General features: G+C 43.2%; 2 protein-coding genes across 4 annotated transcripts in view; one reads left to right on the top strand and one right to left on the bottom strand.

Annotated features, from left to right (window-relative positions):
• tha1 (threonine aldolase 1) overlaps nt 1-16,894 on the top strand; it is a 96,380-nt gene that overhangs the window by 66,206 nt on the left and 13,280 nt on the right. For 2 of the 3 annotated variants that reach the window (XM_088000692.1, XM_088000693.1), the window contains exons 5-7: nt 2,622-2,759; nt 3,921-4,113; nt 8,260-12,081. In XM_088000692.1, coding sequence (XP_087856818.1) covers nt 2,622-2,759; nt 3,921-4,113; nt 8,260-8,552 — 624 coding nt within the window. In that variant the 3' untranslated portion in view covers nt 8,553-12,081. Of the gene's footprint in view, nt 1-2,621; nt 2,760-3,920; nt 4,114-8,259; nt 12,082-16,894 lie in introns of those variants that run through there. The other variant, XM_088000695.1, reaches the window with a different exon arrangement.
• Nucleotides 13,208-16,894, bottom strand: part of tmem235b (transmembrane protein 235b) — a 50,615-nt gene continuing 46,928 nt past the window's right edge. The window contains exon 4 of the mRNA XM_043714930.2: nt 13,208-13,440. Within this exon, the coding sequence (XP_043570865.1) occupies nt 13,208-13,440 (233 nt within the window). The remainder of the gene's footprint in view (nt 13,441-16,894) is intronic.

Below are 16,894 nucleotides of genomic sequence, written 5' to 3' on the forward strand. Positions count from 1 at the left end.
AGATCTTGTTCCAGTGACAATGAAGGAACAGCGATATAGATTCAATTCAGGATGATGTGTGGCTTGCAGAGGGAACCTTGCAGGTGAGGTTCCCATGTATCTACTGCCCTATTCCTTCGAGGTGATAGAGCTCACAGATTTGGAAGGTGTAGTCACAGAAAGCCTTGGTGAGGTGCAGTGGATCATGGAGTGGAGGAAGTGAATGTTTAAAACAGTGGATCGGGTGCCTTGCACATTATTTCTATTCAAACAATCATCTGATGTCCTTTTGAATGTCTCAATTTAACCCTGTATCCACCAGACCTCCAGGCAGTGCGTTCCAGACTTAAACCACTCACTGAGTGAAAACATTTTCTCACACAACGCATTTGCGTCTTTCGCTAATAACTTAAAATCTGTGTCACTCATTCTCAATTCATTTACAAACTGGAACAAGTTTTCTATTTCCATGATTTGGCTCATGATTTTGAAAACCTCTGCCAAATTTCCTCTTCTCCTTTTCCTCTCCAAGGCTTTAAAGCAATCACAACATCCCAGCCGGGGTCTAACTAGTATCTGAGACAAGTTCAATCTCCTTTACTCCTGTGTATGCCCCTATTAATAAGCTTCAGGAAACTGCATGCTTTGTTAACCGTTCTCTGCACCCATCCTGTAACCTTTACAGTCATGTCCCTCTGCTACCGCACCCATGGTCATCTGACCAAAAAGCATCACCTTACACATCTCTGCATTGAACTTCATCTGCCACCTGTCTGCCCACTCTTCCAGATTGTCTATGTCTGTTTGAAGTTCTAAACTGTCCTCCTCTTAGCTTACAATTCCGTGTCATCTGTAAATTTTAAAGTTGTCTCCTACACACCACGATCTACATCATTAATATATATCAGAAAAAGCAAGGATCCCAATACCAATCCTTGGGAATCTCACTGCAAACCTTTCTCCAACCTGAAAAATGTCCATTAACCATTACTTTGTTTCTTATCACTTAGCTAGTATTCCTTAAAGACAACACTGGGGACATAAGGAGAAAGCCAAGATAGCTCATCCACTCAGCACTTCTGGTTGAAGATGGATGCAAAAAGTTCAGCCTTGTCTTTTTCCTGTTGTATTGGGCTCCCATTGTTGAGGATGGGGATATTTATCGAGTTATCTCCTCCTGTGAGTTATTTAATTATCCATTACCATTCGTGACTGGATGTGACAAGACATCAGAGCTTTGGTCAGATCCATGGGTTGTGGAAACACTTAACTTTCCCTTTAGCATGCTGCTTCCATTGTTTAATATACATGTAATCCTACTCTGCAGCTTCACAGGTTGAAGCCTGTTTGTTCACCATGTGTGGTGCTACTCCTGGCATGTCCTCCCGTACCCTTTATTAACCCAGGGTTGATTCCTTGGTTTGATTGTAATGGTAGACTAGGGATATACTGGGCCATAAGGTCACAGATTGTGGTTTAGTACAGTTATAGCTGCTAGATCTGTTCAGAATCTGTCCCATTTAACACAGTGGTAGTACCACACAATGCAACAGAGAGCACCCTCAATGAGAAGGTGGGAGTTCATTTTTCTTTCTTATCTGTTGTGGGATATGGGTGTTTCCGACTGGGCAAGCATTTGTTCATGCAGCATCTGAGGAGCAGGAGAAATCGACGTTTCAGGCATAAGCCCTTCTCCTGAAGAAGGGCTTATGCCCGAAACGTTGATTCTCCTGCTCCTCGAATGCTGCCGGGCCTGCTGTGTTTTTCCAGCACCACATTTTTCAACTCTGGTCTCCAGCATCTGCAGTCTTCACTTTCTCCAAGCATTTATTCATTCCTATTGGTCCTGGTGATGTTAGTGAGCTGCTTCTTTAAGACTGCTACAGCTTTGGGATACACCCACAGTGCTTTGAGGAAGGAAGTGTTAGGATTCTGAACCAGTGGCAAGAACTGAGGTGTCATCCGAACCAACACCATCATGGACATACCCACCTGAGACAGGGGAGATTGGTGAGGCTGAGGATGTAGGATCTTTCCCTTCCGCACCTGTTGCATTCCAGCCTGGCAGTTACCTATTCATTCAGCTCAGACAGGATGAGCACTACCGATGTAAGCACCTGGTCAAAGTTAACAGTCTGGAGCCTCAGTTAGTTACCAGGCTGTGGGATGAACTGGTGGTGAGAGCGTAACTTATGGCTGGGACCAGATGTTCTCTGACCCAACATTTAGATGCTGGAAATTTCTGCTCATCCAAAACCAGACATCAGATTAGCGATCTGACAATTTACAGGAAGTGGAGGCAGACCTAGATATGAGGTAGACTGACTGTCACTGGTAACTTGTGAAAAGTGATGCTGTGTTTTTGGATTGTTTGGCCTGAGGGCTATTTCCATTGCAAGGTGATTAGCCCTTCTTTCCCAGAGCCTCCAGGTCAGGCTTGGCAACACTCTTAACTGTGAGCAAGTACGAACCAACAAGAGCTCTTGTAAGGTTTTGCACAAATGATTCTGTTTAATAGTTTTTGGAAATGAATGCTTCACTGTTGATTCTTGTCAGTGTGAGATGCTGAGTGTGACACCATTCACTGTCTGAGTGGTCTGTTCATTATCTCGAGGTCACTGTTGCTTCTTCTCGGGGTACAGGTGCGAACTCTTGCTGACAAGTACCAGCTGCCTGTCCACGTGGATGGGGCTCGCCTGATGAACGCAGCGGTAGCTTTGGGTGTGAAGGCCTCGGAGATACTGCGATTCTGTGACTCCGTATCCATGTGTCTGAGCAAGGTATGAGCCATCAACTGGGAAAAGGGGAGGCCTCGTAGGAAAAGCTGTGGAAGGAGAAAGAGTCCAGGTAATCGTTTGAGTCAAATCATTCAAAACCGAAACAAAAAAACTGAAAAGTGCTGGAAAAACTCAGCAGTTCTTGCAGCATCTGCAAAAGAAAAATAGTGTTAACGTTTCGGGTCCAGAGACCCTTCTTCAGAACCGATGTTGGTGGGCTGCCTAACTCCAGGATTAGAACCCAAGAAGTTCAGGAACAGGTTGAGAAAAAGGATGAGGTGGGCTACTTGAAGGTAAGGGAAACGGGGAAAAATTTTCACTACAGATGCTGTAAGGCTGGTTGAGTGATTTGAAAGTTTTAATCCTTCATTTGCTGCCTCTGAAAAAGCTAAGGATCTCCTAAGAGAGAGTTTCAAAAGGTTTTCTGAAGATAAACAGTGAGCGATTGTTTTCAGTGGTTAGTATCTCACTGAAAATGTTCAGAAATTCAGGATTGTCATTAGAAGGAGGAAATAAAAAGAAATATTGTTGCAATGGGTTATTACAACATGGGAGATTTTAGCACAAGTGAATATTGAGACAAAAGCTATGCCGTCAGTTAAACAGGAACTTTTGATGTATTTGAAGAGATCATTAAAGAATGATAGAAGCGAGACTGGAACTGGAATTAGAATAGATGGCTCTGATGAAGGAGCAAACTAGTACAGATCAGTTGGCAGAGTGGCCTTCCCTGTTGTTTTTTTCTGGGCGCTTCAAGTGATTGTTCTCAATCTTCGGGTGATTTGGGTGATTGTTTGTTCACTATGTTACAGGGTCTGGGCAGTGGGAGGCAGTACCAATTTGAAAGCTGCAGCTTCAGATATTCAAAGGGAAGCTGTTCAGCCAGGAGTGTCAGCTGAATGTCCTCAGGGAAGCTGATCTTACAGCCTCTGCAAGACACTGTAATCTTTTGCTATAAATTCTGTCTCTTATGGTCCTGCTCCACAGTGACCTGATGAAGGAGCAGCGCTCCAAAAGCTAGTGCTTCCAAATAAGTCTGTTGGACAATAACCTGGTGTGGTGTAATTTTAAACTTTGTCCACCGTAGTCCAAAATCGGCACCTCCACACCATGACTCTGACAGAGTCTCTCCTGTGGCTGACTATGTATTTGTGGGTTTTGCAGGGTTTAGGAGCCCCAGTCGGCTCTCTCATCGGCGGGCGAAAGGAATTTATTGACCAGGCGGTCCGAGTGAGGAAGGTGCTCGGAGGGGGGATGAGGCAAGCCGGCCTACTAGCTGCAGCAGGACTCCTCTCCATCTCCGATATGGTCGACAGACTCCAGGATGATCACAGAAACGCCAGGATGTTTGCCCAAGGTACCAACGTTTGGAAATGTTTATGGTTCGCCTCCTTTAATCATAAAATTTATCTCTGTGTAACACTGATTCAGTTTTGTCCATTCCAATGTACCCGGTCCTGTACACTGTCTGAAACAAAACACAGAGAATGCGGGATAAACTCAGCAGGCCTAGCTGGATACACGGAGAGAGAAACAGAGTTAACATTTCGAGTGTGATGTTACTTTTCTTAAGAATATTTTCTATGTTTGTTTCAGATTTCCAGCAACTGTTGTACCTTGCTTTTATCTCCGGATAAATTGCGATGAAGCGCGTGCACACAAGTGAAATGGCCCGATGAGATATCGTGCTGAGAGGCAGTGTGTTTCTGTCTGAACCACAATGGCCATGTGCTGGAGTAAGGGGAGCTGTTGCTGAGTGATGCATGGGATGGTTGAGATATTACAGGGATAGAACATGGAGCTCTGCCTGTTCCTGTGTCCCACAGACCAATCCAGGCTCAGTCCCCAGGCAGCTGAGATGTCAGATCGTCCCGGTGCAGGTCACTGCGGGCAATTGAAGGATGAAATCTAAGAGCAGAATCTTTAGGATGGAGGTGGGGGAGCAGAAGCCCTGGATCAGAAACCTGCCCCTGCAGGGCCAACTGATTAGAATTCAGAGTTTTGTGAGGGTGAGCCTTGACGGGGCCAGCTGTCCTGTCCACTTCGAGCCCCGCAGCAGGAACAGATAATAAAGTGTGAGACTCACTTCGCTGTCACTGAGGCTGCTGGTCTCCCTAAGGATGTTACTGAAGCCCTCCACAGCACCAGAGATGCCACATGGGAGCAGGACACTTGTCCACTGGTTCTGAGCAAAGCTTTTATTGTTCAGTAACAACCTTGACCTAATGTTGGAGACCGTGAGTGAAATGGGGGAGTTCCTCGTTCCCAGAGGACAGCAGGAGGGAGACCAGTCCATTTTGTTGTGTGTGTGTGTGTGTGTGTGTGTGTGACTGTGGTGCCTGTCTCCTGTTTTTGATTAGTGATTTCCCCTTTATTCTGCATAATTAATGACACTTTAAGCCTGGTATCTGGGAATATTTGTTATTGTGGCCCTGACTGGGAATGTGGAGTAATGAACATAAAATGGGACCTGCCACGTAGGGGAGCAAAAGCCTCTGGGCAAATGTACTTCTCTCGTTCAGGAATGTGCAGGAGAAGGGAGAGAAGGCAAGAGGAGATGGCACTGAATAGAGAGTTGCCCCTGCTCCACTAGGAGGGGTGCAAAGATCCTGTGAAGATGCCATGAACATGAAGGGTTCCCAGGAATGTTTCAGCCCAGTGACCCTGAGCCAGGTTGAGGGGCAGGCATGGAGGGGAGACTAAGCTACCTGAGCTCCCACATGCATGGACGATGTACTCAAACAGCTCAGCCCTTACTGATAGCCATAGAAAAGGCCCATGAAGTCTGAGCCAACCTGTCTGCACTAATCCCAGGTTTCAACCGTTGGCTTGTAGCTGTGAAAGTTCTGGGCTCCTTCCCCAATGAACTGTCTCAGTCCTGGGCCTCACCATCCTCACATTCCACACTCCACTGGAGTGTCAGGTTATCGAGAATGCAGCAGGACTCCACAGTGACTGAGGAGGTTCTGGGCAGAGACTATAAGAGCAAGGAGGTTATTCTCCATGCATATAAAATCACTGGTACAGCCTCAATTGGGGTAATATGGCCACTTCTGGTTTCTACGCTTTAGGGTGGAATAGGTTTATGAGAATGGTTCCAGAGGAGAAATGAGGGTGATGTTCTTTTGGCGAAGGGAATGTTGACAGAGGTGTTCAAAATCATGTGCCGTCCAGATATAGTTGGTGGGGGCCTAACTGTTCCTATTGGTGAATGGATCATTGACAAGAAGGCTAAGTTTTTTATTCACTCAGTGTGTAGTTAGGGTCTGGGATGCACTGCCTGAGAATGTAGGGGAGGCAGATCTGTTGGAACTTTTCAAAAGGGAATTGAATTTTTATCTGAAAATGATTATAAGCAAGATTATAGGGAGAGTGCCGAAGAGTGACACTGGATGTACTGGTCATTTGAAGAGCCAGTATGAACACGATGGAGCGAATGGCCGCCTCCTGTGCTGTAATTCTGAGATTCCATGGAAAACAGCACTTGAGTGGCCCAGGACCAGAAGAGCATCTTCAGAGGCCGAGTGGCTTGCTCAGCTGCTGTCCTACTGAATGGGTGACATTGATTTGTTGCCCCTGCCTTTCTCTCAGGGTACTATTAAGGGGCATCAGCCATGCCTTCACGGGATACCATTTGGCTCAAGAGTCCACTATATACTTTTGGGGTTGCAACGAAAGCTAAAGGCAGTGTTGAATGGTGGCTGCCAAAGAAGTGAGCAGAAACATGGAGGATGTTTGAGTTGTGGTCCCAGTTGAATGTAGAACCATAAAACCATAGAAATGATACAGCTCAGAAGGCAGCCATTCAACTCATCTTGTCTGTGTTGACACAGAGACACCCAGATACCCTTTCCAATCCCATCTTCCTGAAGCTTACAGCACATTAGGAGTAGATCCAGCTACTTTTTGAAAGAGTTTAGGATCTCTTGATCCACCAACAACCCAGGCAGCGAATTCCAAACACTCACCACCCTCTGCGTAAAAGAACCTTCTTCCCCATGTCACCTCTAATCCTTCTGCCGCTTAACGTGAATCTATGACGTTTTTGAACTCTCTGACAAGGGAAATGGGTTCGCCATCTACGCTATCTTTACCCCTCACGTTTTGTATACCTCAATCACATCACCCATCAGCCATCTCTGCTACAAGGAAAACAATCCTGCTTCACTGGTCTGGATTAACACCAGGTGCCTCAGCAATGAGATTGCCTGGATCAGAAATTGAAAATGCCAATGGGTGGCACGGTGGCTCAGTGGTTTGCACTGCTGTCTCACAGCGCCAGGGGCCAGGATTCAATTCAGCCTCGGGCAACTGTCTGTGTGGAGTTTGCACATTCTCCTCGTGCCTGCGTGGGTTTCCTCTGGGTGCTTGGTTTTCTCCCGCAGTCCAAAGATGTGCAGGTTAGGTGAGTTGGCCATGCTAAATTGCCCATAGTGTTAGGTAGATTAGTAGGGAGTAGGGGAATGGGTTTGGGTGGGTTACTCTTCAGAGGGTCGGTGTGGACTTGTTGGGCCAAAGGGCTTGTTTCCACACTGTAGGGAATCTAATCTAAAAAAAAATTAACGGGGATAGATGGCTCTCCAAATGCTCCCCGTTCATCAGGACTGGTAGAATGCAGTGTCTTGTATTTCTATATGGCTTGAGGGTGTCACCAAAGTAATCTGATCCACGTCCAGTCCTGACTGAGACCCTCTGCCTTGAGTCTCCTATCAGTTCTTTGCAACAAACAATTGTATCAATCTGTTGCTGGGTCACTGCTAAACTGAGGAAGTGAATTGGGACAACAGCATTCTCAAAGTGACAGCTTCCCTTGTACCACCAAGGTATGTAAATTGTGGCAGAATAATCATTAAACATTGGAATTATTAAAAGAACAATTTATCAGTCAAGGGGTAGATTCTCTCCTCAAGTTAAATGCTTTTGGAATTTACTGTGTATGACGAGTACCTCTGGGATTTGACTGTGGAAATGACACAGAATGTGGATGGGGAATTGAAATGCTAAGTAATTTACAGAATATGTAATGCAATGTGTATTCCATTGTGTGTACCATATCAGCCTCATCTCTCCTTGTGTTCAGTGTTGCTATGGTTCAAGAAACTTGAAATGGCTTATTAGCTAATTGCCAAAGTGTTTTTACTGAAAATTGAAGGGCTGCTGATCATAAGTAGATAAAGATCAGTAATGTTAACAAGCACAGCATACAAGACTGAAAGGCAGAAATAGATCATCGGGCAAGATGATACATAATGATTGAGTTTGCGTTGCTGTTTTGATTAGTCAACTACATACTGTGATGTCTGTACATACACAGCTAGCGATATCAGTATTTACCTCGTTAGCCAAAAAGTCCCAAAGGATATGGGACAAGTGAGTTGCAGTTGTTACAAAACCGATCAGCCGTGATTTCATTAAAAAGCAGAATAAACGTAAAAGGCTAAATGGCCAACTGTTATTCTAATAAATGCTCTTCAGTGACTGATTTGGTAAATACTGTTCACAGGTGTTCAGACGTTTGCTTCCTCCTTGTGTGACATCAATATCGATGCAGTGGAAACAAATATTCTAATGCTTACAGTGAATGACCCAAGGATGTCACCTGAGGAATTCTGTGACAAGATGGCGGAGGTGACGGACGATGAAATAACTGTGATGGGGCATGGTGTTCGAGTGTTAATGAACCCAGTATATGGGCACAAAGTCCGAGCTGTTTGGCATGTAGATGTATCAGAGGAGGACACTGAGCTGGCATTACAGAAATTGCAGTATGTGATACAGAAAGTCAATCAAAAATAGCAATTGTTTATCCAAACTTTGCAATCGTTGAAAGACAATAATTGTGGCTTATATAAGAATGGAAAATTCTCAAGTCAGACTGTGAGAGATATTTGTAATTCACTTGCCAGGTCTGATCATTCACAGCAATTTGTACTGTTTGATTTTGTGAATTATGAACGCTGATTTTTAAACACTCATCCTGGTTTTCAGATGCATTGTCCCATCATTTCTATTCACCCCCAGCACCACAATGATCCGAGATGTTTGAACCCTTCTTCAGCATCCCGGATTTTAATTGCTCCACCATTGATTGGTGCGCCTCAGTTGCCTGGGCTCCAAGTCCTGGGATAACACCACAGAAAAGCAGAAACAGTTCAAGGAAACGAGGAGACGTTTTTTAGACCAAGAGACAGACTTTATTGTGAAACTGTCATGTTGATGAAATCCCATAGAAAAGCGTTCTCATTCTAACACTACAGAAACAATCCAGAATACCTCTGATCCTGATAGTTACAATACCGTTTCAGAACAAATACTGCTTGTGTTATCTGCTGGTAATATACTCAAAATTGATTCCAATCATTATTTAATTTCTACTAAATCTGTTATTAGGATTTGGCTGCTGCTGGTTTGGAGATCAGGTAAACAAGTAAACAGAATGAGTTGATGGATCAAATCCCCTGCTCTGTTTGTCAGTATTTCTTTAGCCAGTGGAGATTTGACATGATCAGTTTGGTGTTCTGTTTGCTGCATTGCCATTGTTTAGTGTAAAGTTCACAAATAGGCAATTAGCTGTTCATAATCACAGCACAGCAAAATCAGGCCCAACATTTTGCTTATGAGTGCGGGATTGATGGCTAAACACTTTTATCCCCACAGGGAATCATGAAATGAAGGATATTTATTACAAATGCCAGAAGAAAACAAACCTAAAAATTGTTGAATGTTTACCTCCGGCAATAAAGAAATGGTTAATTTTTATGGTTTATTCAATCATTCAACAATTATGTGGAATTCAACAATTATTTTAAACAATTCAACAGTTTAAAATGTGGAGGGCAATGATAATTGAGACACGGTCATTTACTTTATTAAAAGCATGTATGTTATGACTCAAAATGGTGAGAGACAGCTTCCAATTCGAGTTGATGATTTTATTTCAACTGAACAAGTTACTTAGTCAAAGCTCTTAGGTAATTTGTGTTGTGTTTTGTAGCTGAGGGAGTTGCTGTTATAGCTTTCATATTCAAAGCTTGACAAAGATCTGGCATTCCATTTGACTTATGTACTTACACTGTGCAAAGTTTAGAATTAAAATTGAAAGTTAGAGAAAAAGATTCCACCAATGTCTTCTGTCACCTCATTATCCCTCCTCCTCTTCCTTAGCAGTCACCAAAAATACTTTTAAGGTTCATTGCATATAAAAAATGGGAAGGACACTTAAACCAACAATTTGTCAGATGTTGCCTGAATGTTGAACTCATTCCTGATGTAGATCTTATACCTGAAACGTCGATTCTCCTGCTTCTCGGATGCAGCCTGACCTGCTGTGCTTTTCCAGCGCCACACTCCCGACTCTGATCTCCAGCATCTGCAGTCCTCGCTTTCTCCCTGTTGAACTCATCCCCATGAGACAGGATCTATCTCAAATCTTTCTTTGCTGTACGTTAAGGGAAAGTGAAGGCCTAGTGCTGTTATGACAAGGCATTAATTCAGACACTCAGGTAATGTTCTGAGGACCCAGGTTTGAATCTCGCCATGGCAGAAGATGGAATTCGAATTCAATAAAAATCTGGAATTATGATGATGATTGTCAGTGAAAAAAATCCATCTGTTTATCAATGCTCTGTAGGGAAGGAAATCGCCATCCCTACCAGGTCTGTCTACATGTGACTCCAAACCCATGGCAATGTGGTTGATTCTTAACTGTCTTCTGTGCAATTGGGGATTGGTAGTGAATGCTAGCCCAGCCAGCAATACTCACATCCTGTAAATGAGCACATTTCAAGGCAGATGCACATTAGTTATTAGGTCTAAAGGGTTAAAGGCAAAGGCAGAGAAAGTGAGAACAGGATGCTGAGTTGGATGATCAGCCAGATTCTGTTAAATTAAGACTCAAGGGCTAAATGGCCTACTCCAACTCTTATATTCTGTGTTTAAAGGACAAAGACACCTCTTGACCAGATAGAACTGATGTGTGAAGATAGCTCATCAAATGTGACCTGCACTAACTTATTCTCAATCAGGGGCTGAATCTGAATTGCTGAACTAGAAATCAATGCAGCATTCCATTTATTTCCCTGGCAATGAGTCACTGTGTCCCAGGGGAGTCATTGTGCAGAACAAAGAGGCACTGTCTTCTCCTCTCTGCACGTCTGCTGCTAAACTAAATCAATTCTCTGATCTCCCTGTGTGGCAAACCATAGAGGTCAAATCAGCTTGCGAATATCACTGACAAAGACACGCTCGAAATTTCTTTAATTTGGTTTACCTGGTTTAAGATATCCTGCTAAAATATTTAACAGATAAGAATATCATACAAATGCATTAACATCAGAACACAAACTCAATATCATAGTGTTCAGTCTTTGCTCAATTTGTTCCGGGTACCACACAACACATCCTTTTGATCAGCCCTCTTGCCCTGTGAAATGCAGCCTGTTACCATGTGTGACAATGCACCTTTCCTGGTACTTACTGCTGTCCTGTGTTGTCATTACATTGTATATCACATGATTAATCTATTTCACGAGATAATACAAAGGCTAAAGACATTTTCAAAGAGAAAAGAAAGTGAACTGACAGACTAAACAGTTTCTTCTTTGAGACAGGGATAGCTGTCATTGGAATATCCTTCACCATCATCTCATTTGGTTTCAAACAGTATTTGAGAAGCTTGGAACCAGGTTCCCTGCCTGCATCTCTCTTGTTAATCACGTATGCTCAGGGTGAATTAATGTATTAATTCAAATCATAATGCGAAACCCAGGTCAGCAAATAACATAGAGGCAGCAGCGTCACAACCCAACTGTTCTGCTTTCTTTTAACCATCTGGTTCCTTGTCGTAACCTTTGCTCAGTGACGTAGTAACAGCAGGGGAGAGAAAGAAAGTATCACTAACCCCAAGAGGTGAAGGATAGGAAATTATGTGAATGTTCGAGTTAATTACTGTGCAGTCTCAATAATTATATAGCTAAAAATGCTTCCGAATTATGCTGTAGTTGGATGCTTATGTCTTTAATCAGTGCTGGATGGATTAATTCAGTAAAAGTTTTGTTTCAGAACAGACAGTACTGGAAACAGCATTCCATCCTCCATCATTAAGCATTCCTGGTATCCTCACTCCTCACAATAATCCTCATTCTCAGAATTTTTTGAAGCATTTTCTATGTATTCCCTTTCCATCGCTTGTATATTTTTATAAGTAAGTGGTTCTATCTACTGTATTACCAGCAAAAATTGTTTGTGGAATAACGTTGCTCTTTTTTCTTTCTCGTTCAGTAAATGGATGAAAACATGGTTATGAATAAAGGCATAGAAAGCATAAGCGGACAATTCATCAGTGCTTCTCTGAAAGCCCCACCTGTTCAAAAGTGGCTGCACAAACATTGTGCTGAGGATTTGTCAATGAAAGGCCTGTGCAGTGTCACAGAACCATATGGTGCACTTAAAATGCAATCAGCATTTAACTTCAGATGAGACTCAAGGTATCTCGAGCAACAGTTGGGGGGAAAGGAAATGGATGGCAGATACCAATCCAGTCAGTAGTTTTACCACCAAAGAGTCAGCTTCCTGGGTATGATGAGGGATAGACAATAACAGGCTTGGGTGTTACAGATTGTGCCATGAGATCATTGAGACCTGGAGGGAGACATCTATTATTTACACTGAGCACCACTGATGGTAAAGGACACTACTATCGTCCAACCTTTACACCACAGGATGCATTCTGGTATTGATTGGAAATACCTCAGACCCTGGCAACATCCTTGTAAAGCTGAACCCTTTCAAGTTTCACAACATCCTTTAGGAGACTGGAATTGCACACAATACCCCAACAGTGGTCTAAACCAATGTCCTGTAAAGCTGCAAAGTCACCTCCCACCTCCTATAAAGGGAAGCATACCAAACACCTTCTTCACTATCTTATCTACTGAGACTTTCAAGGAACTACGAACATGCAATCCCAGGTCTCTTTGTTCAGCAACGCTCCCCAGGAACATACCATTAAGTGTATGTCCTACCCTGATTTGCCTTTCAAAAATACAGAATCTCACATTTATCTAAATTAAACTCCCTTCATCCTGATGGGAATACCTGCTGTGTCCATGATCTTAATGCCCCAACCTTTGCACAATTGACCCATTGGCTGGATTATGTGTTCAGAACACCAGTTTTATTTCCCTCACTTCCCTCTACATAACTGTGGATATGAAACTGTCAACTAATTCGTCCTTAACAAGTATATTGCTCTTTTTCATTTTCTGTCATATCCTCATGTATAGTTTCTCATTACACTTAACACCCAGAAGAAAGTATATGCCAAACTGGCAGACAAGTATTCACAGATACCTCCACTGTTCACAACACATTTCAGATTTTAGCTTATCACAGAACTCAGCAGAGTACTAAACAATAACAAACTGCTGCACAATTGGATGTGAACAACATGTTCATATGGTTGCTGACTGCTCGCGTTGCTGTACAGCAGTGAGCTTGGCAGCCAGAAGAAACAAAGCCCCAGCAATGACCTCTAAGACACAAGAAAGGCAGGCCAGACCCATGGACCAACTAAAACCAATGTAAACATTATCAAACAACTTGTGTCCGTACAAACTCATGGCAATGGCGAAGGCTGCTTTTGAATAAGCGATGTATACAGAGATCCCAGCCAGGGTCAATGCACCTGAAACATAAAAAACAAATGCTATTAGAAATTCAAGCCAAATTATCCATTTTTGTGCATCCCAAACAAAAAACAGGGCATTGGTATGGAAGGGTATTCACCTTAAACTCGGGGAAAGGCTCGGCAGTGACTATCTCCAACAAGAGAGAACCTAACCATTGCCTCTTGACGTTAAATGACATTAACATCATTGAATCCAGCACTGTCAACATCCCAGGGATAACCATTGACCAGAAACCAAAACTGGACTAGCCAGATAAGTATTGTGGCGAAAGAGCAGATCAGAGGCTAGAAATCCTGCAGCAAGTAACTTGCCTCTTGTCTCCTTTGTATATGTCCACCATCCATGATGCACATGTGAGGAGTGTGATAAAATAGTCTCCAGTTGCCTGGATGAGTCTAGCTCCAACAATTCAAAAAGCTTGACACCATCCCAAACAAAGCAAACCCTCTTAATTGGTATCTCATTCACCGCCTTCAATATTTATTCTGCCCAGTAGCCACAGTGTGTACCATCAACAATAAAAACAGAAACTGGAGAAATTCACCAAATTTCTTTACACAGCACCTTCCAAACCCAAGAACACTACTATCTAGAAGGACAAGGCAGAGGATACAGTCATGAGACAATCATCACCTGCAGGTTCTCCTCCAAGCCACTCACCATTCTGACCTGAATAGAAATTGGGACAGATTGAAAGGCCTCCTGGTGGGGCTGCTCCAAGGCCTGGCCAGAAACAGGTCCAGGCAGTGCGCTGTGAAGAGACTCATCTCTGCAAACTGCCTGCCCCTCTTCCGCAGTTAGACTCAAGCCTGGGTGTCCTTAGAGAAGGAATACATGGTGTCCACCAATGCTCTCGATGCCTTCATTTTGATTTAATCCTTCCCCTCCCTCTTCACTTATTCACATAAACATTGCCCTCATCAGGCTTTGCTTGTTAATGGTTCACTGGCCACATGGGTTTTTTTAAATGTAAAAAGTAGAAGTTGAGATTGCTGACTAGTTGTGTGATTGATGGGATGGGTCATGATCTGGGAGAACTGTTCCTGCAGTTACCAGCCTTTTGAATTTATTTTGGTTGCAATTCTTTAGAAACATATGTCAGGCAATTTTCTGGAGATGATGTGACACCTGAGTGTTTAGCCATCTGTGGTACATTTTAAAATTGTGCTCATTGAATGTGGGTGTTGCTGGTCAGTCCAGTATTTATTGCCCATCCATCATATAGTGCCCAGCCAATTAAAGCCAACCACATTACTGTAGGGCTGGAGTCACATGTAGGTCAGGATAGATAAGAATGGCAGATTATTTAACATTACTGGCTGGGTTAGTTCATCAGCACCAATCCTTCAATGTTGCTGGGTCAAATTCCTGAAACTCCCGATCGAGAAGTATTTTGGGTCTACCTACACCCACCAGACTGCGGCAGATCAAGAAGGCAGCTCACCACCACCTTCTCAAGGACATGATGGATGTGAAATATAAACTGGCCCAGCCAGCGAAGCCCACCTTTCCTGAATGACTAAGCAAGAGTTTCCATTTCACTACCCATGACAGCAAGGTTAAATACAGAAAACACTTCTAAGCTATTTTAATCAACCTGTGTGTATTATTACACATGGGACTTAAACTCGCGTCTGTTGGCTGAGATGTAGGGACACTACCACTATGTCACAAGACCTTTCAGAAAGCAGTGCTAATCTCAAAACTCTTAACTGTATGTACCTGCATGCTCATGAACTAACCCAGCCAGTAATGTTAAATAATCTGCTATTCTTACCTATCCTGTCCTACTTGTGACTCCAGACCCACAGTAATGTGGTTGACTTTTTTTCTGTAAATATTCATATTGAGAAAAAAAGGTGTTAAGTTTTTTTACAAAATTACAAAGCCACTACAAAATAGTGACAACTTTACAATATAATGACAATAACAGGAAACAAACTACTGCTCCACAAAATGCTGAAACGAGACAGGAAAAAAACCCTACAAAAGGTACAATTCAATAAATAACTAAAGGAAAAAAAGAAAAATAAATAAACAAAATAAAATTAAAACAAGGTAAATTATATTCAATTAAGTTACTACACTCAGCGCAATCCCACTGGGAGCATTAGTAAGCAAACCCGTATTTATTTAGGATTCTTCCCCTCAGGGGCCCCCAGACCACCAGACATAGCCCTCGTGGCTACACAAAGGCCCTGATCAATATAGCCGACAAGTCTGCATCAATATAGTTCAGAAAGGACTGCCATGTTCTATAAAACAGTTCAGTTTTCTGGTGCACCATACTCGTAAGGAAGAACAGACAGATGTGCTCCATAACTAATCTACGCCAGCCCAAAAGTCCTGGGGGATTCTCCAACACCCAGCTCATTAGAATGTTCTTCCTCACACAAAATGAAAGAATATTAAACAATTTCTTCCCGTGCACGTCCAAAGAGGGGAGGTTTGGAAGACCCAAGAGGAGGGACACCGGATCCAACTTAACCTCAGTTCCCAAAACCTCTTCCAAAACACTCGCTATGGCATCCCCAATACCTACGAAGCTTGTGGCATGACCACAAGCAATGAGTAAGAGTACCAACATCCATTTTATATTTTGGGCACATTGGGGACACTCCTGTCTTGATTTTTGCAAGCCGTTCTATGAGTCCTATGTAGTATCTTCAGTTGGATAGCCTGGGTCCTGTTACAAATCGAAATCTTGCTAACGTTCTCCCAAATATCCAACCACACCTCTGACGAGATTTCCACCCCCCATTCTTGAATCCAGATTCTGCATAGCTGCTCAATGTCCTTCAAAACATTACTTCCTAATGAGTGATAGAGGGTGCTGACCGAGAGCGTGGCAGTAGACTGGAGCATTCTCCTTTCCATATCTGACGTATAGGCACTAACCCATCAATGTAGTCTTTTTTTGTATAGTGTCCATAACCTGGAAGTAACGAAAGAGATCTCTCCTAGGTAGCTCAAATTTCTGACTCAGCTGCTCAAAAGACATCATGACCTCCCCATCAAATAAATCTCCCAAACAGGAGATTCCTCTAGACTCAGAACTTAAAGCCAGAGTCCATTGACCCTGGCCGGAATCCCAACATTCCCAGTATGGGTGTGAAAGGGGAAGTTTTTCATAAGTTGCCCTCACCTTGCCACATCATTCTCCATGCTTTAACTGTATTAGGAGCAATTGGATTTTGCAGTGGTCCATAACAGTCCTCATCTTGTCCATAAACATCAAATTGATGAGGGGGCATTTTGCCTAGGAGGCCTCAATGTCCAACCAGATTGATCGCGGGTCCTGGCAGACCCAGTCAGCCAAATAGGATAGTAAGGAACTCAATTAATATTTCTTAAAGTCCGGGAAATCCAAACCTCCCTTCCCCTGCGGGAAGCTGCAATTTATTCAGCTTAATAAGAGGCCGCCTATGATGCCAGATAAAAGATCCAAGC

Source organism: Chiloscyllium plagiosum, unplaced genomic scaffold (assembly GCF_037043375.1).
Source record: "Chiloscyllium plagiosum isolate Xiang-an unplaced genomic scaffold, Cpla_swu_hap1 HiC_scaffold_25, whole genome shotgun sequence".
In the NCBI taxonomy this organism is placed as follows: domain Eukaryota; kingdom Metazoa; phylum Chordata; class Chondrichthyes; order Orectolobiformes; family Hemiscylliidae; genus Chiloscyllium; species Chiloscyllium plagiosum.